At 39.4% G+C, this 26,474-nt stretch overlaps 1 protein-coding gene across 5 annotated transcripts in view; it reads right to left on the reverse strand.

Moving 5' to 3' along the window:
* Window positions 1–12,020, reverse strand: part of TXNL1 (thioredoxin like 1) — a 38,191-nt gene extending 26,171 nt beyond the window's left edge. For 3 of the 5 annotated variants that reach the window (XR_011441543.1, XR_002809975.2, XR_011441542.1), the window contains exons 1-2: window positions 11,622–11,974; window positions 902–998 (exon numbers count right to left, since the gene is read on the reverse strand). Coding sequence is in view for 2 of the 5 variants with exons in the window: in XM_023647857.2 (XP_023503625.1) it covers window positions 902–998; window positions 11,622–11,719 (195 nt within the window). In the remaining 3 variants the exon portion in view is untranslated. Of the gene's footprint in view, window positions 1–901; window positions 999–11,621 lie in introns of all 5 variants that reach the window. The other 2 variants (XM_023647857.2, XM_023647856.2) reach the window with 2 other exon arrangements.
* Window positions 12,021–26,474: the final 14,454 nt, after the last annotated feature.

The following is a 26,474-nucleotide window of genomic DNA, read 5'->3' on the forward strand; positions in this document are numbered from 1 at the left end:
TTCAAGTGCTCGATAACCACAGGTAGCCATGGCTACCATACAGCACAGCACACTCCAAAAGACAGCACTTTCAGATTAGAGGTAATGAATACTTAAAATAGGGCCAGTGCTACAGTTCAGTAGTATGTGACATAGTAGTGCTGGACAATAAACACGCAATATAGGGTTTACACCAAATCCCCAAACTACTAACTGCAAACTATATAAACATTCTTAAGTTTTCTCACACTCAGAAAGGTAACAAAGACAAAACTGCTAAAGAGCTGTACCTTAGTCAGAGCTGAAGACTGTATTTTTAGTGTTCAAAAGAGCCTTCCTCAATTTTTTTTTCCAAAACGACTCCCCCATATTTCTACATATGCAAATGTAGAACTGTCACATAGCCATTCCAACTAAGTGATCAGGGCAATCTACCCACAACACTGTGGCTCAATCAACAGTAAATAACATTTTAAAGTTTTTGCTGAGTAGGTATCTTTGGAGCTAAGATTACAAACTGATCAGTTCAAAGCAAACTATAACCAAGAATTCTTTGCCATGGCTTTCTGCTCAGCCAATACCTCATTAGCAAAAGATATAATTCTAGACTTGCAAAAGATAAACAAAGACGTAAAACACAGAACTGCTGGGTGACCTATTAGTTTAACAACATAATATTAGTTTTATATCAGAAGGATATTAATATAAACAAACCCAGAAGCAATTAATGTTGGACTACCCTTCTTAACTAATGCAGCCATAAAGACATTTGCAATAATCATGTCAATGTAACATTTTCCTATCTTCAAAAGAATAAGTAATAAGTGCATAAAAACATAAATAAATGAAGGATGATATTAATGTTGAAATTGAAACCAATTTGCAAATAAATTTTTAATGAAAGGAGACTCTTTTCCCTTACCTGACACTGATGTACATCTACTTCCAAGAAAACTGCCTGTGGATACTTATTACTCATAGAACTGAATGCTGGGGCAATCCTCAAACATGGTCCACACCTGTGAGAAAGGTAAAAGAGATGCTTGCTAAAATAACACCAAAGATTGTATCAATTTATACTCTAAAGAACCTGCCAATTAAAACACAAAGCAAACTCTGATACCTGGCTTTATACTTTCTAGTCTGTTCCACTGGACTATTTAGATACACTTGCATCAATACCACATTGTCTTAATGACTACAGATTTATTTTAAGTCCAATAGTGTTAAAGTCTTCCAGCTTTGTTCTCACTGAAAGAAATTAAGTATCTAAATAAATGGAGGAGTATACTATGCCTATGAACTGCAAAACTCAATATTGTCAAGGAGTAAATTCTCAATTTGATCTTTAGAATCAATGTAAAATCCCAGCAGGTTTTCTTGGAGAAATTAACAAATTTAAATTCTAAAATTTATAGGGAAATACCAAGAATAGCTCAAGTTATTTTGAGGGTTAAAACTAAAGAGATTACATTACCAGATATTGAGAACTATCACAAAGCTTTATAAATTAAGAGCGTACAGTATTGATACAAGGATAAACAAACTGACCTATATAAAAAGAACCGAGTCCAGAAACAGACCCAATCCATAACAGTAACCTGATTTATGAAAAAGTTGCCACAGCAGTATAGTGGGGAAAGGACAGTCTTTTCAATAAACAGTGCTGAGTCAACTGGATATTCACATGGGGAAAAAAATGAACAACCCATACCTGACACCATATCTAAAAACTGATTCCAGGTGGATTACAGATCTAAATGTGAAAGGTAAAACAATAAGGTTTTAGGAAAAAATACAGATACTTTCAAAACCTCAGAGCAAGCAAAGATTTCTTAAAACAGAAAAAGCACTAAAGAAAAAAGGAATGGAGGCCGGCCCCATGGCCAAGTGGTTAAGTTTGAGCGCTCTGCTTTGGCAGCCCAGGGTTTCACCAGTTCAGATCCTGGGTGCGGACATGGCACTGCTCATCAGGCCATGCTGAGGCAGCATCCCACATGTCACAACTAGAAGGACCCACAACTAAAATATACAACTACGACTGGGGGGATTTGGGGAGAAAAAGTAGGGGAAAAAAAAAAGCTTGGCAACAGTTGTTAGCTCAGGTGCCAATCTTAAAAAAAAAAAAGAGGAATGAATTGACATATTGGAATATACTTGATAAACTGGAAAAGATTAAGACCTTTTGTTTATCAAGATACCACTTAGAGGGTGAAAAGACAACCCACAGACTGGTAAAAATTATCTGTGAACATATCAAACAGAGGACTTATACCTCTAATAGGTAAAGAACTTCTACAAATCAATAAGAACAATACTGACACCCAAAAGAAAAAGAAGGGTAACCCTTGAACTGATACTTGACAAATGAGTTTATCCAAACTGTCAAATATGAAAAGGTGTCCTACTTCATTAGTCACTAGGGAAACCAGGGAAATGCAAATTAAAACTACTCCCACCAAAATGGCTAAAATAAGAAAGAATGAAATATTGTCAAGAATGTGGAGCAACTTAACTGTTAGTGAAAGTGCGAACAGGTATAACCATTAAGAGGGGCAGAAAAGAAACTGGCAATATCTGCTAAAGCAAGACTTATGCTCATTTCTGGGGTATACCAACAACAGAGATGTCTCCATATGTTTGCCTTATGGTATTTGAAAAAATATTGATAGTAGTAATATTTCTAATAGCCAAAAAGTGGAGATTACCCAAATTCCTATCAATAAGAGAAGGAGTAAAATTAACTGTAGTTATTCAAACAGAGGGATACTATACAACAATGAAATGACTGATGTATATCCTCGTGCAAAAACATGAATTAACCTCACAAATAATACTGAGGAAAGAAGTACACTATAAGATTCCATTTATACACCGTTCAAATACAGGCAAAACAAATCAATGGTATTATAAATCAAAGCAATGGTTAGCTTTGTGAGAGTTAGTGACAGAATAGAGGAATAAGAAAGATTTCAAGAGGCTAGTAATGTTCTCTTTGTCCAGAAGCTGATTAGACAGGAATATGTGTTCAGTTTGTGAAAACTGATTAAGCTATACATTTATAATTATGCACTACATACATTATATGCTAATAAAAGCTCAAAAAACATGAGAAAAATCTTGGCTTTAGTAGACAGGAAAAGTAAATTTTAAAGCACAAAATGTTCAAACTCACAAATGTTCAATCTCAAGATGTGACTCCCTCTTCATTCTTAACATTTAATCAGCATTTTCATCCTATGCCATCCTTAAGCCTCTCACCGAAAAGCTAAGAAAATAACTATTAAGTTCCTAAATATTAAACTTGGTGCTTCAGAAATCAGATTTTTGGATTTAACAATCCTCAAATAGGCTCTGAGACTAAATTATAAAGAAACAAACATTTATAGTTGAGTAAAACTAGGTTTAGTTTAGCAAAATACTTCAAGCTATTAATAAGTCAAACATTGTAAATAGGAATACAAATTGGTAGATCCTTTTGAAAGGGCCATTTGGTCACTATCTATCAATTTTAAACGAATACAACCAAGATTAAGCAATCTAATTTCTAAATGTCAACTCTATCATAACACTCAATTTCAAAATAACATGGAAGTTCAATGCAATGTTTGTAATAGTAAAAAATTAGAATGGCAATCTAAACGGCAATCAAGAGAGAGAAAGTTTTAAAAGTTATGACACATTCACACCAGGGGATAAGGATAATTTGTACTGTTTAAAAGAAAACTAAGTCTCATGATAAAATGTTCTGTATGATCACATTAAAAGGATGTATTTATATATATAAATACATACTAACAAGTTAGGTGGGTCACACAATAAATAGTTAATTATTTCTGCAAAGCAGGATTGGAAAAGGAAGAGAGAAAGTCTAGGAGAGACTTTTTAAACTATTCATGCGTCTGCATCCTTTACTTTTTCATAATGAAGAGTTTATCTTTTAAAATATTAAATACATTGAGAATAGAAAATTTAACATTAACTGCATTTAAACAGATGCCACAAATGAAGCACAGGTATTTATGCTATACTATAATATAATGCTATAATGCTATACCTCAGCATAATCACTACTGAAAAGTCTTCCTTCTGCAAAAGCGTGCACTCAAAAACAGAAGGCTTATAAGAAAAACAAGATTGAGGCAAACCATTTAAACCCACGCAACTTTGTAAAAATATCCCTAAGAAAAACAACAACTAGTACTCAGGAAATACCTGAAGAGCCAGGCAGGTGGCTCAGACCCAGAGGTTACCTCAGAGGATATTCAAAATGAACAAGAACAATCAAGTAGAAGTGCCCACTTAGCGGTGCTGTGACAATCCATATGGAAGTGGAGCTCTGAGGCATGGGGCTGCCATTAAGATGAGGCTAGAAGGAAGTGCAACACTGAGAATGAACCCCTCTGGGGAATAAGCACTGGGTGCAGACACACATGTTTAATTTTATCAACTTTAACTTTCTTAAAATAAACCTGAAAGGGAGCCTGCCTGTGCAGCTGAGGACTTTTCTCCTTCCTGCTAAAGGTTCTATTTCTATTCCTGCTCTTCAATACCTAGGAAAAATAGAATATGATCCAACTCAACTTCCACATTATACTGACATCATGGCCCTATTCACCAATCAGGTGTCCACTAACTGGTGTTAAACACTTTTTGTAGCTAAACAGACAGTACAAAAATAATGGCTACATCACAAGTAACTGTTCCCTTTGAAAATGTAACCTCATCTAGAGTCTTTAATTTCAGTTAGCTATCAAAGGCTGGAACTTCAGTCAAAAGTCAAAATAAGTCACAGAACACAGAAGCACAAATATATACAGCAGCATACTTTCACACTATACTCATTTAAATGAATTGACTGGTTATTTTAAGCAAAATGCTTGCCTTGCTTAACATTAGCACTTAAGAGCAAACAAATTTCCACTATTATCTGAGCTTATGAACGAGTTATCTGATTTCTCTATAAAATGAGAAAAACTAGATTCTCCAAGGACCTTTCTCATCTCTAAAATATTATGGCCCCAAGTATGCCTAAATTTTGCGATTGTTCTTTTTTTCTTTTGCACAGACCTTGATTCATAGCCCTTAGATAGTACACAATCACAGGACCTTTGAACTTGCTGTAAAAGAGACCAGAGCCCATCTAGTCCAGAGTTCCAAAAGAGAAAAAAAAAAGTTCTTTTTCTACCTCTGAACCTCTTTTTGACAGAAAGCTTATCTGTTAAGTCCAACATGTAAAATGAATACGTAAGGATTCTGAGTTACGGTTTTTGAGAGAAAGAGAAGACAGGAGACAACCCTCTACCTTTCTGCAATAAATACACAAAGAACCAAACCCACAAAACTAAAACTGTAAAACTGACCTAACCTAACACAATTATTCATAAGTGAGAACTAAAAAACCAGAAAAGTTAAACGACTTGCCCAAGATCAGACATTCTAGTTAATGTCAGGGCTACAGCTAGAACAGTTAACTACTAAAACCAGTCAAGATCAGCTTTCTTCGAATGTACCACATTACGTTCTTCTTCTTAAGTAAGGTTTTTGTTTAGTCATAATATAAATAAATTCTATTTTATGAACTTGATGTTTTTTCCTATTTGCTGAAATATCCAATGAGCAATAACGTGTAAACACATTCAGCTGGTAACTGGGTAAGGAAAATGTATGTGCTTTCTGAAGATATATTTCAAAAGTTTATTTTTCTGCAGGGCATAACTTTAAAATGGGTAATTTCTAGATGTATTATACTTATTAATGGGTAGGCATAATCATAATTGGTCCTATTAATAACACAAAATAACTGGCATTCATTGAGCACTTAGGATATGTTATGCAATTTACGAAACCCTTAAATTCATTCAAGCTTTACAATTCCTCATTTTAAAGACAAGAACAATGAAGTACAGTGCTGGAATTTGATCAAAAAAACCCAACTCTTAACTGCTATTCCCCAAACCCCAAAACACTGCCTACACAGTCCTTTTTGTTGTTATTTCTAAATTAACTGCCAAGAATAAAACTATTTATATGCTCTTGAAAAGAATCCAGACAGATTACATACTGCAGGATACCATTTTTATAAAGTTTAAATCCAGGCAAAATTAATCTGTACTGTTAGAATTCAAGAGAGACAACAAGGAGCCTTCGGGAGGTTGGGGGAGAGAAGGTGATTCGGGAGTGCTGGCATTGCTTAAACAGGTGTAACCACTTTGAAAATTTATCAAATTATACACTTAAATGACTTGTGTACATTTTTACATGCATGCTATATTTCAATAAAATAGTGTACTTAAAAAAAATTCTCTACATCTTTTCTAGGGCCTCATTGTGCCCTAGTTAACTTACAGCTACCTACCTCACTCACTGTTATCTGCCTGGTCCTCACAGACTGCTGGGCCTGCTAACTCTGTAATATGGTAAACTACCTTCAGTCTGCAGCAATTTTGCAATATATAATGAATACAATACACATATAATATATTATTTGGACAAGCTACCATAACCTTTAGAACTCAACATCCTAACATACACTGACATTCTTCTTGGATAGTAACGATAAGACCTCACCAACTACAAAGACCTCCTTTAAGAAAATTGGATATATGCTAAACATATCTACAAAAGTGATACATTCATGAATTCAAGACAAAAATCATTCATGTTGAGTTTTATGGAGGAGAAAATGTATATTCTTTTAACCTTGGAGCTTACTCACCAATGATGATGACAAAACACACTGCTTCTAACCACTAAAACATATCTGGGTATATTTAGGAAGTAACAGTTTGTAGAGAACAGTTACAAAAATACATTACCACAGCATATAATTCACATATATTATTTCATTCTTTAAATTACATGGTTAGGTTACATGCTATTATTCCCATTTTACAGGTAGGGAAGAGAATATCAGAGAGCGGACTGAATTATCCTCAGTCATAAGACTAATTTGCAGGCAGAGCTGTAGCTAAATCATTCAAGGCAACAGTTACTGAAAAATGTCAGGCTCTAGGCAATACACAGAGATGAACCTGCATTTCCTTTCTGCTTAGGCTGGGAGAGCAAGGATAGCACCTAACAATCCAAATAGTGCATTCAGCAATGGGACCCTTAAACAAGTTATTTAACCTCTCTGTGACTCAACTTTCTCATTTGTAAAATGGGGATAACTTCAAAGATTATTTTGAGGATTGAATGAGTCAATATAAGTGCTTAAACAGCTCCCTTACACAGATTAAATAATATGTAAATGTTGACTATTTTAATTGCTTTAAAAAATACTGGAGGAGGGTGCCGAGACCATTCACTGGGGAAAAGAGTTTTTTCAACAAATGGTGCTGGGAAAACTGGATATCCACATGCAAAACAAAGAAGTTGGAGCTCTACTTTACACCTTATACAAAAATTAACTCAAAATGGATCAAAGACCTAATTAAGAGCTAAAGCCATAAAATTCTTTGATGAAAACATAGGGGAAAATCTTCATGACATTCAATTTGGCAATGACTTCTGGGATACAACACCAAAAGCACAAACGACAAAAGAAAACATATATAAACTGGACTACAACAAAATTTACAAACTTTGTGCATCAAAGGACACTATCAAGAAAGTGAGGGGCTGGTCCAGTGGCGCAGCGGTTAAGTTCGCACGTTCCACTTCTTGGTGGCCCAGGGTTTGCTGGTTCGGATCCCAGGTGCGGACATGGTACCGCTTGGCAAAAGCCATGCTGTGGTAGGTGTTCCACGCATAAAGTAGAGGAAGATGGGCATGGATGTTAGCTCAGGGCCAGTCTTCCTCAGCAAAAAAAGAGGAGGATTGGTAGTAGCTGGCTCAGGGCTAATCTTCCTCAAAAAAAAAACAAAGAAAGTGAAAAGGTAGGGGCCTGCCCCATGGCCCAGTAGTTAAGTTCACACACTCTGCTTCGGAGGCCCAGGGTTTCGCTAGTTCGAATTCTAGACAAGGACATGGCACCGCTCATCAGGCCACGCTGAGGTGGCATCCTACATGCCACAACTAGAAGAACCCACAACTAAAAATACACAATTATGTACAGGGGGGCTTTGGGAGAAAAAGGAAAAATAAAATCTTTTTAAAAAAAAAAGAAAGTGAAAAGGCAACCAATGGGAGAAAACATGTGCAAATGTTATCTAGTAAGGGATTAATACCCAAAATATATAAAAAACTCTTACAACTCAACAACAAAAAAAGCAAACAGTCCAATTCAAAATGGGCAAAGGACTTGAACAGACATTGCTCCAAAGATAAACCATGGCCAAGAAGCACATGAAAAGATGCTCAACATCATTAGTCATTAAGGAAATGCAAATCAAAACCACCAGATACTACTTCACACTCAGTTAGGCTGGCTATTAAAATATAAAAATTGTTGGTGAGTAGTAAGTATGTAGAGAAATTGGAACTCTCATTCACTGCCAGTTGGAATGCAAAATGGTGCAGCCACTGTGGAAAACAGTTAGATGGTTTCTCAAAAAGTTAAGCATAGAATTACCATATAATCCAGCAATTCCACTCCTAGGTATATACCCAAAAGAAGTGAAAGCAGGGATTCAAATAGATCCTTGCACACCAATGATCATAGCACTATTATTCACAATAGCCAAAAGGCAGAAATAACCCAAAGGTCTATCAACAGATCAATAAACAGTATGTGGTATACACATACATTGGGAGTATTATTCAGTTTTAAAAAGGAAGGAAATCAAATAAGCCAGAAACAAAAGGAGAAATATTGTATGATTCCACTTATATGAGGTATCAAGAATAAGCAAATCCATAGAGACAGAAAGTGGAGAGGGGTAACCAGGGACTGGTGGGGTTAGGGGAGATTCAGGAGCTATTGTTAATGGGTACAGAGTCTCTGTCCGAGATGACGAAAAAGTTACAGGAAAAAGATAGTGGTGATAGTGGTACAACACGGTGAATGTACTTAACGTCACTGACTTGTACATTTAAAAATGGTTAAAATGGTAAATTTCATGTTACATATATTTTACAACAATTTGAAAAATTGAAAAAAGTATACTGGAGAGCCACTGAAGATTCTTAAACAGAAGAGCAAAAATCTGCATAGTGTTTTAGTGAAATTAATAGAATGGATAAAGCATGGAAGTACAGAATAAACAATAAAGCTTAAAGTAGGGTTAGGAAGAAATGGTTGCTGGAGAAAACTATGTTCTTGGCCTAAAATGGGACATTAACTTTGATCTAAGAGGTTTCTTACATGAGTTTACCAGATATAGTTGTTTGAGAGTCTAATACCGATGCCCATATATGTAAATCTGGGGTCACACCGGCATAAATTTCCTGCAGGAATGTATTTAATGTCCAAAATGTTAAGGTAATTTTAAAGGCAAATACAATCCTATGAGACTTATGAATGTTACCTAAATATACTTTTGAACTTCAAAGTTTCTAAATTCAAACATTTTGTTTGCTTTCAGTTTTTACAAAGAAAATAAAAATTTTCATCCACCAAAATACCTTTTTAAAAGTAAATAACACAGTGCCTTATCAATCAATGCCTGTAGCTATGTTTATGGTTAAATGATACCATATTACTACTGGAAGTGTTTCCTTAGTAGCAATGTTTCCCCACTCTTCTCACTTCGATTAATAAATTATTTACTACTTTGTCATCTGTCCCTCTACTATGGTAAGGGAAAAAAAGAATCTATCATTGGGAGACAAAACTATAAATGCTCCCGGGGCTGGCCCCGTGGCCGAGTGGTTAAGTTCACATGCTTCGCTGCAGGCGGCCCAGTGTTTCGTCAGTTCGAATCCTGGGCACGGACATGGCACTGCTCATCAGACCACGCTGAGGCAGCGTCCCACATGCCACAACTAGAAGAACCCACAACGAAGAATATACAACTATGTACCGGGGGGCTTTGGGGAGAAAAAGGAAAAAATAAAATCTTAAAAAAAAAAAAAAAAGTATAAATGCTCCCACTGACTAGAATTAGAAAAGTGAACTAAAAATGAGATTCACTGTTAAAATTATCTCTTCCCTTTTCCAACTTTGGCATAAGTACTTAACAAATGTGTAGATATTCTCCCATAATAAGAAGACAGACACTACAAAATTGCAAAGCTGGGAAGACGCACTAGAATCTTGACATTTCTTTTAGACACGTCTTTATACATGAAGTCTTTATCCTCTTCAGTTCAGTAAATGTGAAAGTTTATGTCAAATGAGTACTCTATTCCACCCTATAAAATCCAATGTACTGCCCCTTTTCAATTCCGTACTAGAGAGAACTGGTGCAAAAAAAGTCCTAGCTCCAAGAACAGTTTAGTGGATACCAGGGGAAAGGTGGGGTGGGGGGTAGGCACAAAGGGTGAAGTGGTGCACCTACAACATGACTGACAAACATTAATGTACAATTAAAATTTCACAAGATTGTAACCTATCAATAACTCAAAAAAAAAAAAAAAAAAGTCCTAGCTTTTCTTCATCGCTATCTGCATCCCTCTATCCCCTAAAACTACCTAATCCTAATGCCACCACTTATGTACTCAACATTTACTGAATCATGTACCCGGAACTACACTTTTTGCTTTGAAATTCAAAATATTGCCTTACGTTTATAAAGTTACTTGGACAATAAAATATGTTACATGAACAGCGATACCTGTAGATTTCTCCAAGTTAGTCTAAGTGTAAACAACGCCAGGGAGTCAAGATAAAGCAGGTGGAGACCGCTAATCCTTCTGACTAGGCGCTGACATACACAAGGGAGCTCAGTAAATACACGCACTCGCTGTAATCTCGGTTCTGAAAGCCTAGGTCCAATACGTCACTCTCACACAGGAACACTGCACACCCAATATGGAAGATTCACCTGCTCTACGACCCATAAATTATGTTGAGATTAACCAAAGACAGTTAATATCTTCCAAGATCCCTGTCCTTATAAATCACCAAGTCAAAAATGGAGTTTATTTGGTCAAACCCAGACGTCTGGACACCTGTCTACCTGTATCGTATACACACCTACTATAATTTCTGCAATCGGATGCAATCGCATACATAGGGGAGCCAAGTTACAAAGTTACTAACCAAAGAACTAACAAAAATGTTAAAAAAAGAATTAAAAAGCATCCTGCCCCAAGGTTAACTTAATTTAAAATGCACTAGCTGAGCCTTAGGACTAAGCACTATGCGGATTAGTCGGATAGCCCCATCTGAATCTCCCAGAGGCTTTACAGAAATGCAGGTGGTGAAGACAATCAAACTGTTCGGTAAATTAAGACTGCGGGGTTTCTAAAATGCAAGTGACAGGTGGCTCCCCGGGAAGAAGGGTCACTCCCGCAGACTGGGAGGAATAGAGGCGTATCACCCCCAAGAACAGAGCCGGTCTCACGATTCAAAAGGGGCGGGCGGGGATCTCCCTGGCTGGGGAACACCACTGGCCAGGCCTCCGTGCCCGCCAGAGAGGCCCCGATGCACAAATGGGGGGTGGGGGGGGGGGTTACACCCAAGAGCTGAGGCCTAACTGGGCAGCGGCCTGGGGCTGCGGCCAGCGCCGGACATTCCGGAGCAGGAGGAGACGGCAAGGCAGCGGGACCGGGAAAGAGTGAAGGGAAAGCACGGGCGGACAGCGGGGCCCGCTCACCCTCGCATGGTGAACTTGACCACGGCGAGTCTGGAGCCCGCGCCGCTCAGCTCCGGCTGGAAATCCGGGTCGCTCCCGACCGGCTTCACTCCCACCATTCTTACAGAGCCCGGCAGGGCGGCCGCGACGCCACCGGCTTCGAAACTGAAAGAGAAGACGACCCAGAAGAGGCAGCGGGGAGGCTGAGGAAAGCCGAGGCCTATACCGAGGAGACGGCGGCCGCGGCGTTTCTCCCGGGGATCGCAGTGCCGAGTCACGCCAGGGAGCACAGCGGCCGAGGGGGCGGGGGCGGGGGGGAGGGGACAGGCGAAGGAAGGAAAGCCCTGCGGTACCCAGCAGCCCCCGCGCGGCAGAGCCTCAGGCGCTTGCGCACCTTTGCGTCATTTCCGCTCCGTCCGCTCTGGCTTCCACCGTCCAATCCTAAAACGCGAACGGTGGCCCCACCCTCGGCTGAGGAGCCCCCCCCCCCCCGCTGGCTAAGCGGCGTGGGCGCAGCCGAGTAGCGGTCACCCGCGCAGGCGCAGACTGAGACTCGGAAGTTTGTGTATTCCTCCGCGATTCCAAGACCCGAGGCTTTTAGCGAGGAGTTTCCTAGGGGTGGGAAAGTGGAAAGCGAACCTGGTTTTCTCAGGGGTGGATAGGTACTTCCTAAAGTCTTAGGGCCTCCCGGAAGTGGTTTGAGGGTAGTCCTGTCTCATATTCGGGGCAAGTCGCCGGGCTAGACAAAACAGACTTTAGGAACATTTATTTACGGGTTTCATTCCGCATGGGCGCTCTGTGTGCAGTCGTCTAGAAAATATGCACCTGTCTTTAAGTTGTACCAGAAAACATGAAAAACTATCCTACCTTTAGGAAGCTCACAGTCTAGTGAGCAAACAATAGCTACAGGAACAAAGAAATTTGCAATGAGATAGGAGGAGGGACGGGGTAATCTTGCTAGGAGATGTGGCCCCTGAGCTGAATCTTGGTAAAGGGGATTGCCAGATGGCGAGAGGTGACGGGTATTCCAAGCAGAGGAACCAGCAGTGCAAATGCATGGGTTGAAAGAGCTGGTAATAATAGCTAATATTTAACAAATTATGTACCAGACAAGATACAAGTTCTTTATGTGTGTATTAGCTCATTTAATCCTTACAACAACCCTATGAAATATGTTCAATTTTCCCAAGTTTATACACCTAGTAGGAAGTCAAGCCAGCATTCAAGTTAAGGCAGTCTTAACACCTGCGTGGTCTTTGAAATGTTAGGCTAGATGACATCAAATGACTTGCTTTTAGATTTAGCTGGGGAGATGAAATTGAAGAGGAAGGTGGAGGTCAGATCAGAGCCAGCTAAGAAATTTGTATTTTAACCTGAAAGCAGGGCAATTTTTTTATTACACATGTCTTTAGAAAAACCCCTGCAGTAGCAGTGAGGAGGCTGGAAGGCACTGAGACCAGTTTAGAAGGTTACTGTGGTAATCCGGGAACTGAGTTATGGAAGCAGCTGCAGTGAAAATGAAGAGGAAATGATACATTTGAGAAACAATTATAAGATAAAAAGCACAGGCTTTAGTGACCAATTGGATCAATTTTTTGAAATGACAGAGGAAGGAGTCTAGGCTAATGCAGATGTTTCAATCTTGTGACTGTTTACTGAGTTAAGATGCCTGCAGGACATCCAGGTGAGGTGCACAGTAAATAGTAGGAAGGATGCATCTGGAGCTAAAGAAGAAGGAGAAGGCTAAAGTTATCGACTTGAAAGTCATTAGTTTGTGTGATAAATGAAACCCAAGAAGCGTGAAAAGAGAAGGGTGCTGCAGAAACATAAAAGAACTATTCCTAACTGAACCAAACCAGAGCAGAGCCATAGAAAATACATACCTTTCTCATGTGATACCAGCACAGAGTAATGGCTTTAGAGCCAAATAGACAGAAAGTCCATTAAGAAAGTTCTGCTAGTTATTTTTTGACCATGGTCAAGCCACTAACCTCTCTGAACCTCAGCTTTCTTGTCTGTGAGAATTGGCTTAATAATAACTACTTTCTAGGGTTGTGAGGGTTAAAAGTAATAGTAGATGATGTACACAAAGAACTAAAATATAAGGTGCTCAATAAAAGATGTGTTATAAATGATGATGTGTTAGTCAGCTATGGCCGCCATAACAAAATACCACAGACTGGGTGACTTAAACAACAGAAATTTATTTCTCGCGGTTCTGGAGTCTGGACGTCAAGGATCAAGGCACCCAGCAGGGTTGGGTCTCTCCTGAGGCCTCTCTCTTTGGCTTGTAGATAGCCACCTTCTGACCGTGTCCTCACATGGCCTTTTCTCTGTGCATGCATGTGCGTACACACACACACACACACACGCACACACACACACAGATTCCTGGTGTCTTCCTCTCCTTATAAGGGCACTAGTCCTATGGCTCCACCCCGATGACCTCCTTTAACCTTAATTCCCTCCTAAAGGCCCTATCTCCAAAGACAGTCACATTGGAGGTTAGGGCTTTAACCTCTGAATTTTGGGGGGCCACAACTCAGAACATAATGGATGGATTATTATTATTACCAATGGTTCTCCCAGTTTTGCCTAAGAAGCAAAGAGAAAGAGTCTCAACTAAGGCAGCTAAGGTGGATATTAAGAGAGTCGGGGTGGGGAGTTTAAGAAAGCAAGACCTCAGAAATCTATAGATTCCTGAAAGGCAAGATAAGAAGAGTTGTTGTAAAAGTTAGATAAGAGAGGGACATTTTGTTGTTTATTTTCCATGTGTCCCTTCACATCCACTCTCAACCTTTCTTCACCCTGTTCTCAGCCCCAGGAAGCTGACCTGTAAGGATTGGACCAATAGAATCCCTAATGGGAGCTTCTTGTTGGAGATTTAAGGGTAAAAGAGAGTGAGATCCGATTATGAATTCTCTCAGCTCTCAACCGGCTGTGTTGACACAGGTTGATTGTATCTGCACCAAAGGCCACCAAAGCTCCTGTCAGGAGGTTCTTCATACCATTACCCTTTGTGGTTTCCTGTAACCACTGTCTTCCTTTGTCCCTTCAGGCCCAGAAGCAGGAATTACTCCTGGCTGTTGGTAGCACCAACATACTGACTGAGAAACCTTGGCCTGGCCACCTTGCCTGCTGATGCTGGTGCAGTGCTGACTGCACAATAGAATCCTGATTTGTACACTTCAAATAATCAGCAGAGACACTGGTCACCAAAATTCCAAGGCCAGGATCTCTCAGAAGGAGCAGAGGTACCTGGAACCCATAATTCCTAGATGGGCTTCCGTGCTTATAGAAGGAACCACCTCCAGCCGCCTAGCAAGCTCTTATCTAAATGATAGGCCCAGATACTCCCAGCTAATCAGCAACACCCAGAGACTTCACTCTCTTAATACCAAGAGGTCTCTCAGTTTAAAAAGAACTATCATCTTTCTCCTTCCCGACTCTCAGCCCCCAGAGCCTAGTGTCATGGTGGATCCAGTCCCTTTCTTTACAGTAACACTTTTCCACACACCACTCAATCCCTGACATCTTTGTCTTTATTTTCTCTTTAGCAACACCATCCCTTTTTGCTTCTCCTAAACCCTGTCTATGGGTTTGTTAATATTCCTCTTTCTAAACTGTCCTCAATTACCCACTTTGAATGTGCCATTATTTTCCTGTTGTGACCCTGACATATAAAATTTTTTTTTCCTTTTTCTCCCCAAAGCCCCCCGGTACATAGTTGTATATTCTTCGTTGTGGGTCCTTCTAGTTGTGGTATGTGGGACGCTGCCTCAGCGTGGTTTGATGAGCAGTGCCATGTCCGCGCCCAGAATTCGAACCAACGAAACACTGGGCCGCCTGCAGTGGAGCACGCGAGCTTAACCACTCGGCCACGGGGCCAGCCCCGACATATAAAAATTAAAAAAAAAAAACAAAACGATTAAACACCGGGGAAATTGGAGACTAGAACATTAATATAGCAAGCTGCAGATAAATATTTAAGAGTTTCCAGGATAGAAGACAGGTTGATACCATTAAAGTAGATGAGTTCATTAGGAAATTTACAGAAAAGCAAGGAGTTAGAAATTTAAGGACAACCACAAATAGGGAGTAAAATGAGAAAGAAGAGGTAGCAAAAGGGCAGAAAGGCAGGAAGAAAATTACAAAAGTCAAAGGTCAGAGATGGAAAGGATGTGGACTGAGGAGCACCCTTTTTTTATAGCAAGGGGTTCATTGGTTATCATCCAGAGAACCAGTGCAATTCAGTGAATTAAGATGGGGAGCAGCTCAACAACAGCCACAGCAAATTCTCCAGAGCCTCCAGCTTGTCAGGCACTGTGCTAAATCCTCAGAAGTTAAAGATAATTCCTACATGTTTCTGTCCTTGGAGACACACGCTCTTGTGAGACACCCTAACACAATCTGGAGACACAAGCCAGGTGGCAGTTGTCGTCCCTCCTCTACCGATGACAAGGCTGACATTCAGAGAAGTGAGTAACTCATTCAATTATACAATTATGCAGCTGCTTCGTCCTCTCAAGGTTGCACTCAACATTATATAGAAACAGACTTTATATATGTTCAAGGAAACTTTTAGCAGACATTATCACATGGTGATGCTCTTGTAGGTGATATTTTTCTCATCTGTATTTTATAAATTTCTTCAATGATTATAAATAATATATTTAATAATAAAAAGGAAAAAAGCACAAGTAGGAAAGGAAGTCTCATGCAAAACGCTACAACGAATGTCCAGGTTTCTTCTTTCTCTTATTAGTAACAAGTAAAACAAAAATACTATTCACAATTAATTGATCTCCCTGTGTCATTTAGCTAATGCTTAATTTCATTAAGTAAAATAAGCTTTTGGTGGGTGAAATTTTTTTCAAAAGATGTTATCATTTTTCTTTTAAATCTGCATATGTCGCTCTGAAAACTCCATTTCCTGGAATTTCCATGAAAATTTTAGAAAAAACTTGCAGACTCTAAAACCTTTGCAAGGATGGCTTGTGATTATTCTTAAGAGGATGAGGACACTCTCTCCACTCCTGAGATTAACATATTCAGAGATGTCAAGTATGTTGCACACAAACTCCCCCCGCCCCATCCTTTATTTTGCCATGGCAGGCATCACTCTTAAATGCTGCAGTTTCCCAGAGTCTAGCCCCACCCTCAGAATTCTACCCAGCAGCACCCAGAACCAGAGTCAACACTCAAATTGAAGCATACTGCATCCCACACCTTGGGATGACTATCATACCCTGAAAGTCACAGTTCTCAAACTGTGGTGAGCTCATTAAACTGTGGGTTCCCAGTTTCACACCTAGAGACTCTGATTCAGTAGAGCTGGAGTGTGGCCCAGGAATCTGAATTTTAGCAAGCACCCAGGGTAGCTGCTGCAAGGAGTCCATATTTTGAGAAAGATTAATTAATGATATTTTGTCTACTATTACATAATATTTATTATGCACTTACTATGTACAAGGTAATGTGATAATTCTTTGAAGCACCTCTCCTCCAGGAACATTGAAAGAGAAATGACACTTCTACAAAAGCTAATAATAAGAGTTAAAATGTGCTAAGTACCGTAGAAGAAATATAAAGAACATACTATAGTGGTTCGGAAAAAGGAGAGAAAATTTCCAGCTGGAATGAACAGACAATGCTTTATGAAGGAATATGTTCTAATATTCAGGCCAGGATAAACATAGGAAGAAAATGCATAAACTTCTTCACTTCACAGAAATGCCTCCTGACTTTCCTTTTAACTCATCAAGAATATAATTTGCTTCAGACTCACTCATTCTTACCAAGTTCAGCCAGTCACTGAAAGAATGCCTCCTACCATGACTCTTAGCTGCCATGGTTCACTTTGCTGATTTTACAAATAGATCTGCTAGAGATATGTCATACATGGCTTTATCTCCCCCACAGTCCTTCGCACACAGTAGGTACAAAATAAGTATTGGTTGAATAAATGAATGGCCAGGAAGTATAATGAGTATGAATCTCAGTCCACAAAATCAGGGGTATAAGAAATATTGCTTTTTCTGTAAGTCAATTTCATTTGACTCCGGATCCTCACCCTTCTGCTACACCCAATTAGGACAAAACTTAACCTTATCTCCTCCTCTGCCTGCCTCAGAAATTGTGCCAAATTTCTGGGGTTTGGGGTGGGAATGGGGCTTTGGAGTGCAGATCTCTAGGATCACTGTCTCTGTCTACATACCCTTTTTGAGCCTAGCTCTTCTGCGTTTCATGTGACTACCTCAGGGAGTGGGACCCTTTGTTTGAGGCTCCCTGTGGACCCCTCTGCCTAGATGTCCCAGTCTGCCATTTCTCCCTGGGTTTTTACTTCTTTCCCCCACTTCAAGGAACCAAGACCTCAGGCTCTTTCTTTTTCTTCCACCTCTACAAGGGAATCTATTTTTACTGCAGAGGAAATGCCTCTGACTTCACCTTTATTCAAGGTATTTTATCTGTACCTGTCATCCCCTTCCCACAAGGCAGACACTAGAAACTATGCAGCCAGAGCTGACCCAGATTTCAGGTATGTTTTGTTAGGCTGCACCCTCTAATGTATATATATATACACACATATATACACTATATAGTATATGTATACATGCATGTAGATATATACTAGTGTACACATATGTTATATATATGTATACTATCAGGGACATATGGGACTTTATATTACAGCCATTTGTTTTCCCTGGCATTTCTAATTGCCTTCTTATTTTCTTATACTATTTACCTTTATCATAGTATTTATTTTTTCAAACTTTCTATTATATTGAACATCCTGTTTTGTCTAATTTTTTATTGGATATCTTCTTCCTGGAGCCTTATATCCTCCAGTTTAATCTAGATTGATTATCCTATATATCTGGTACATGGCTGTCATCCTGGGATTTCTCTTCACTGATTGTTTGGGTAAGCACTACTATTCCCTAAATCCACTGTTTTCCTTTTCCATGATTTATGCTCTTTTGGCTATTTACCTCGGAGTGGAACTGTCAAATTATACAGTAATTCTATGTTTAACTTTTGGAGGAACTGCCAAACTGTTTCCCACAGCAGCTGCACCATTTTACATTCCCATCGGCAATACAGGAGGATTCCAATTTCTCCACAGCCTTTCCACCACTTATTTTCCGTTTTTTTGGATAACAGCCATCTTAATGGATATGAAGTGGTATCGTATTGTAGTTTTGATGTGCATTTCCCTGAAGACTGAAGATGTTGAGCATCTTCTCATGTACCTAATGGTCATTTGTATATTTTCTTTGGAGAAATGTCTATTCAGGTCCTTTGTCTGTTTTTGATTTTATTTTGAGTTTCAGGAGGTCTTTATATATTTGGAATATTAATCCCTTATCATATATATCATTTGCAAATATTTTCTCCTATTTTGTGGGTTGTCTTTTCACTTTCTTGATAATGTTCTTTGATGCACAAGTTTTTAATTTTGATGAATTCCAATTTGCCTATTTTGTTTTTTGTTATCTGTGCTTTTGATGTCATATGCAAGAAATCATAGCCAAATCCAATGTCATAAAAATTTCCCTCCATGCTCTCATAAGTTTTATAGTTTTAGCTCTTATGTTTACTTTTTTGATCCACCATCCACCATTTTTGAGCCAAATTTGTTCACTTTGATTCTCATCATTTCAAAGTATTCTCATGATAGAAAATATAGGTACAATTTTCCAGTTTCATATATATTTGAGTGTTTGTTGGAGAGGCAGTATACAATAGCCATACAATCTCTGATGTCAGTTTTTTCTTTCAATTTAGTCCTCCTACAATAAGGTAAAAACCCTCCAGTTTCTGATTTTTTGAAAAGCAACAGCAAGAATATAATGAATAAAAGAACTTTTATTCTACAAAAAAATCCCCATAAATTCCTCTAAGATATAACGTACCTCTTTAAATAACTGAACTTGTATTTGCAGAAGCCCAAGATACAGATTTATTGATGAATCGCATAAACAATATAAAGTTCCCTCATTAAGTTATCAAAATTACACCTACCTCAACATTCTCCATACAAATAACTGCCGCTTAATAGCTTATTGTTACCTTGTTCCTGAAGAAGTAAAGAACTTATTTTATATTATACTAGTTTAACTCTGCTTATCAGCTGGGAAAATTATTTAAAAAATAGTTTCGAATGATATGCTTTGCCTTCTTCTTAAAGTTTCAAGGGCAAAAATATGTAATTTATGTAATATAAGTATGAAATGGGAAGGAACTCCTGTTTCATAATTTCCAAACCATTTCTAGCTGTGCTATTGAATCAGGAAATTGAATACCATTTCCCATAGTTGTCTCTAGATGGCGCAATATCTTTTCAGTCAAAGGGGTGTGATTTCCCCTTAGATACCAAATACGTCTTTACATAACGCCTCAAGTGACCAGATGGATCCTTTCTCCCACTTACACTGTGTTCTTTAGTTTGGGACACTAGGCAGTGTCTCGGAGGAGGGAGTTTCCTAGGAAGTCGTAGATTGATTTACCGTTGTCATAAATCTCTTCCTCTGGAACATACTGAAGAACATTACTGACAACTCCAAGAGTCAATTTTAGGTGTTTCCCAGAAATGTAAAATAGCTTTTTCTTCTGAAATTTTTATCTAAAGTTAAACGTTATTAGACTGCCTAGAGTTTGTATTAAGAAGACCGGATACTTAGAAAAACATTTCAGACACCTCCACTTCTGAAATAAAAATCCGTATTTTTATTTCTTTAAAGAGTGTATTGGGGTTTGGAATGAACTCTTTGGAACTGAAAACCTACATATAACTAGCAATCTATGTTTTCATTTAATCACTTGTAAAGGGAGTTCTTTTTTGCTAATGGTAGTGTAGTAGATATTGTCTGGCTGGAAAGAACAGGTAGGGAAGAAATTTATAAAACTCTTAATAGAACCTTCACTGTATTCAAAGCCCCTTCTCAAGCATGCCCTCCAATACACACACACAAAACATACACACCCTCATCAGTCCATTCTTGAGTAGCAATATCTGCATACTCTGAGTACATCTGAAGACCAGGCACTAAAGACACTCAATAAAAATAAAATGTTAGTGCCTTCTGTACGATAACAAATTGGTTATTTACACAATGTTAAAAACAATTATTTCCCACCCAAGTTCAGAATATTAGAATCAGGAGGAAACTAGGAGAATCAGGCCCATGGCAACTGATAGAAAGTACCAAGCCCATCACCTCTCATACTGTGCGGTACTCTCAGTAGACGGATCTGCTACACTCTGAGCAGCTTGATCACAGAACCAGGTCTTTGCATTATCTGCATTCCCAGCTCAGCTTAGTGCCTAACATCACTGGATGTTGAAGAAATGACGCTTTCCACTATGACAAATTAAATTTAGGATGAGTAAAAGAAAGTACTATTTCATGAAAATAGAAGTAAAGTTAAAGTACTCATAGCCACCACCCCGCTCATCCCAGATTATTGTGGAGCAAATGTCAGGCATCATAGAATTTCATCCATACATCTTTCGGCCTGCATGTCTAGAAGACAAGGATTCCTTTAAAAACTCACAACCAAATACCATTATCACACCTAAAATGTTAACAGTGCTTCTTTAATAGCATTAAATATCCACTTAAATGTTAAGATTGACCATTTTTCTCCTAATTTATTTCATAACTTAATTGAATCAATATCAAAATAGGGTATATACATTGCTTTGGGTGATGTCTCTTGTCTCTCTTTTCTGAAAACTTTGTTTAATCTTTCTTTTTTCCAATTTCTTATTTTAAAAAATGCAAAGGGACTGAAAAGAAGAAGAAGAGAAGAACAGGAGGAAGAAGAAGAAGAGGGGGAGGGAAGAAGGTCACTGAGAAGAAGGGTGTACACCTTCTTGCTAGTCACTGACTGGGGGACTCCCCAAGAATAGTGTGCTCTTGACTAACTTTGGCTTGCTTAGGCATTCTCCAGAGGCTGCCCGAAGAATGCATAACCTCAGCTGGAAAGCTCAGGTGACCCTGAAGACGGCAATAGCAGGAGCAGAGAGCAAACCGCTCTCCCTGGAGCAGGGAAGTGGTTCTTTCTGGAAGGGGAATCTGAGTGTGCATCTTTGTGTCTTGCACAGCCCACTAATGCAGCACATGGATCCCTTTCTCCACACAGGTTTGGGAAGCAACTATGCTGGAGTGCTGGTGGTCCTCTCATCCTGATGGGAAACAGAAGATGGAGGTTAGCAGGACAGACTACAGCCCCTGTTGCTGCAGCTGGTGACAGAGCTACAACTGCCACTTATCGTCTCTTCCTTTACTATCCTGATTTCCCCTTGCTGATCTTGGTAGCTTGGTGAGGGACCCCCAAACCCACATTAGTGAAGAGCTTGAGCACCCCCAAACATATCACCTTCACTCCTTCCTAGAAGGCATGAGTATGGAGCAAATGGAGATATTTCTAGAAAAAGACATCTTGTTACTTGGAAAGATATGATGTAATTCAGTGGAAGTCATGAGATAGGAAAAAAAAAAGAGAAGTTTCACCAGCTGACTTTTATGTCATGTGAGAAAATGCACAGGGAGGCTCTTGAGTTTTAATTACACAAAAACCACACAAAGAACACTTACCTAACTGCTCTGCTGCAACAAGATAAAGTGTGAGGACTCTCAGTGCTAACGTGAAGTCCCCAACCATGACATGACATTTAGGGGGATGGGTGCACTCAGGAAAGGAGAGAATTGGCAAAATACTAGGCAGGCACTGTGGGGAACACCAAACTACAGATTTACAATCTAGATGAGGAAAAAAATAACAGCTCACATGAAACAATCTGAAAATGACAGTAATAATGAAGTCACTGTTAGACCACTGGGCAGCATGATAATCTCCCTTTTTTGAAATTTATAAAATGGAGGAACAAATCTTCTTGCCTTTTGGAGAACTTGGAACTTAGGAAGTCCAAGAAGTATTGGTGTGTTGTAGTTTAATTGCTGTTAAATTCTAAAGATGAGTGATACTCAAGTTTTTTTTAATGCCAGTAGCTTGTTGAAATTCCTGACACTTACCCCATGGGTTCCATTTATGATTCTGTCTGGTGACAAGTGTACATTTTTGGTTAAAATAACAACAATGAAAGCTTTCCACTTGCCTCCTTGCCTCTCTGTCTTTCTTATGAAGTTTACCTGATGCATTGCTTCCAGATTGATATTTGTGGCTGACACACTCCATGAGTCACACTCTGTCCTTGTCAAGCCTTTCTCCTTGAGTGCAGGTGAAACCTGTGACTTGCTTCTAAGCAACACAATATGGCCAAGGTGATGGGCTGTCACTTCTTTGATGTGGTTACTATGTACAGCTTCATCTGTATCTATCTATATCATCTGTATCTATAGCTAGATGACTCCGTTTTTCTTGTACTCAGTAGAGAGATTCTCTTTGCTGGGTTTGAAGAAGTAAGCTGCCATGTTGTGAGAGGGCCTTTGGTAAGGCCCAGCTGGCAAGGAGCTGTGGGTGCCCTTTAAGAGCTGGGGGCCAGGGCCCTTAGTCATACAGCTACAAAGAAATGAAGGAACCTGAAGGAGTTGGGAATCAGATTCTTCCCTAGTCGAGCCTCCAGATGAGAACACAGTCTGGCTGACACCTCAATTGTAGCCTTGTGTGATCATGAGCAGAGGACCCAGTTTACCTGTGTCTGAACTCCTTTCCATGGAAACTATGAGGCAATGTGTGTTGTTTTAAGCCACTAAATTTGTGGTGATTTGTTATACAGCAATACAAAATAGAATATTGTTAGGAAAAACACCACTCTATGTTTTGGTCAAAAGTCTTCAATGGCTTTTCATTGTCTTTGGAATAAAGTCCAAAAACCTTATAAGGGCATTCAAGGCCTCTTGTTATGTGACCTTATTCTGTTTTCCCATGTTACTTTTTATTACTGGGTGTAGGTCCAATCTGAGAAAGACTCTACAAACCTAAGACAGAGCTCCAGGGCAAAGTTTGCCTGTTGAAGGAGACCCTCATGGGGCAGAAATAGCTAAGTCCTAATACGACAGTTTCCTATTACACTTACATCAGGTCCCCTATAGTTCCTCTCAATTTAACTTTGTTTATTGTATATATCCACGTATTACATTTGAGTACTAGCAAGAAAGTTGTTTTCCTTTCACAATTTTTCCTATTCAAAATCTTTCTCATTTTTCTAGCCCTCCATAAAATCTAATGTACTTATTCTTCCTCACCCCAACTTAGAAGTAATTCATCTCTTTCCTCAACGCTTCCTTATGTTGTGTATTTCTCATACTGCACTGTATTAGAACTAGATGTCTTGGTGGACATTTGTCATTCATTTTAGCTGCCTAGCACCCAACACACTCCTCACTGTTTAGGGAATTCCGTGTTTCATGAATCTTTGTGGGAAGCAGAGGCTGCCTTTCTCTATGGAAGCTGAGCATGCCAAATCCTCATTTTCTCTGTGTCACTTTCACTTAAGGCTCAGTAAGTATCTGTTGAACTGAATTGTTTGGTTGTTTAAATCTTTTTTGAGGAAGATTAGCCCTGAGCTAACATCTGCTGCCAATCCTCCTCTTTTTTGCTGAGGAAGACTGGCCCTGAGCTAACATCTGTGTCCATCTTCCCCTACTTTATAAGTGGGATGCCTGCCACAGCATGGCTTAACAAGCAGTGCGTAGGTCTGCACCCGGGATCTGATCCGGTGAACCCTGGGCTGCCAAAGCGGAACATGTGAACTTAACTGCTGTGCCACTGGGCTGGCCCCTATTTAAATCTTTTATATAATTTTTCCAGAGGAGAGGAATAAATAAATTACTTATTCAAATAAATATACCAAGGATCAGCTTATAGAAGGTACAAATCTTAATTTTCAGGAGGGTTATATATGTAAAACATATATATATATGTGTGTGTGTATAAAAATGTGTGAATTTTTCTGAAGCATGTTGAAATTCCCGACCCTTACCCCAATGGGTTCTATTTATGATCTGGATATTTATTTTAGTCTTGTGGCTCAGGAGATTACACACACACACACACACACACACACATATAGACTTTGGCAATAAATATTGTAAACTTGGTAGGGAGGGCCCCGAGTGTTCCCTGTCTGAAAGCTTCTCCTTAATCTGCCTATTAACCTTTGTATTCCTAGGAAGTCATCTGAAACACAGTAAGTGTTCAATTAATATTGGTAGACTAAAAGAGTCAGCTTTATCCAGGAAAGATATCTTATAGATTTCCTTTACAAACCAAACAAGCTTTAATATAGACTAAGATTATCCTGTGGTAACCACTTTGTGCTTCCTATTTTCAAAAAGTTCTTATAAATTGTAAGAGGATTATAAACTTAACGGTTTAAAGGTATTCATCATCACAACAGATGGAGTGAGTTTATTGAACCCAGCTGGCTGAGGAATTCATTTCTTCTACTTAACATCATTTCCCTGCCCCCCCCCCCCCATGTGATTGCAAAGCAGTCAAAAGTAGAAGAAAATCATAGAATTCCAATTTGCAGTATACGACAATTTCAGAATTATTGATTTTCACATGTTCTATTGATTTCCCTGGTCAACATTATGATTTAGTTTTTCTCATTATGGTGGCAGCAGAGCTGGTCTTTACAAATAAACAGAAATGGTATATAAGAAACAACACCTGAGACCTAAGGGATGCTACATGGCCTAGTGAAGGAAAAGGGGGTATGCCACCCAGGACACTAATGGGTCTGTAATGTGTTGCTGGGGGAGGATATCTAACCTGAAGAGAAGCGGAAGGAGAAGTTTGCTATCAGCAGGAATAAGAAATTGTTGAAGGAAGCTTTTTGACCAAACATTGCGCTCTCTTTTGGCAAATTAGCAAGGAAAGGATCCTGTCTGGAGTTGTTTCTGCCCTCTTCCGATTCCCTAATCCCCTGCTTCCAACCTGTCGAATAGGATTTTGCTACTCAAGCTGTAGCCCAAGAACCAGCAGCAATGGGCATTACTGGGAGCTTGTTAAAAGTGTAGAATCTCAGACTCCTCTCCTACTGAATCAGAAACTTCATTTAAACCGGCTCCCCAGCTGATTCTCATGCACAGTAACTTTTGAGGACAGCAATAGAACTCTTACTTGTCCTGTAAATCCATTAGTGAGATTATAAAGAGATAACATACCCTAGAATGAATAGCTTCTCTCTTTTTAACAGAATTGACCCTTGGCCACCAGCACAGCACCAGTTTTCCCCTTGGCTACCATTCATTTATTCATTCAACAAACATTTGGGAGGAAGATAGGCATGCATAATAGGTAGTTAACATTTATTGCGCTCGTTTAATATCCTAGACATCCATGAGGTTATTATGCCTATTTTGTACTACATGGGGATATTGAAGAGAAAAAGGGAAGAAGCAATATGCCCCAGATGACACTAACAGTGTGTAATGGAGGCAGCAGGATCCGAATACATGCTTCTCTGGATGCAGAACTCAGGTTCCGCTACTCTTTGTCGCCCACATGGAGAGCGCACGTTCATTTTCTCTCCGTTACAGGAATGGTGCACAAAATCGGACTTTCTCTAGTCCAGCAGCAGAGTTCCTCTTCTGTGTGGCCCTCTGTGTCGGGGGCCACAGCTAAGTTCGGGGGTCAGAGGGAAACAGTAATCAAATTCCAGAGCTAACACTTTCCAGGCGTCTAGACCGAGGCGCGGGGGCAGAAGAGTAAACTTGCACCATCCTGGTCACTGGGAACACCTAGACTTGCCGTTTCATCCTTCCCTCCATATTAGCCCTTCCCGCCGGGAATTCCAGGCGAGCCGAAAGCCTAGACCAGGGTTCCCGTAGCCAAAATGGCGGCCGCGCACTCTTGCCCACAGTTGGCCCCTCGGCTTTGGGCGGTCTCCATGGT

This window comes from Equus caballus, chromosome 8, assembly GCF_041296265.1.
Source record: "Equus caballus isolate H_3958 breed thoroughbred chromosome 8, TB-T2T, whole genome shotgun sequence".
NCBI lineage: Eukaryota > Metazoa > Chordata > Mammalia > Perissodactyla > Equidae > Equus > Equus caballus.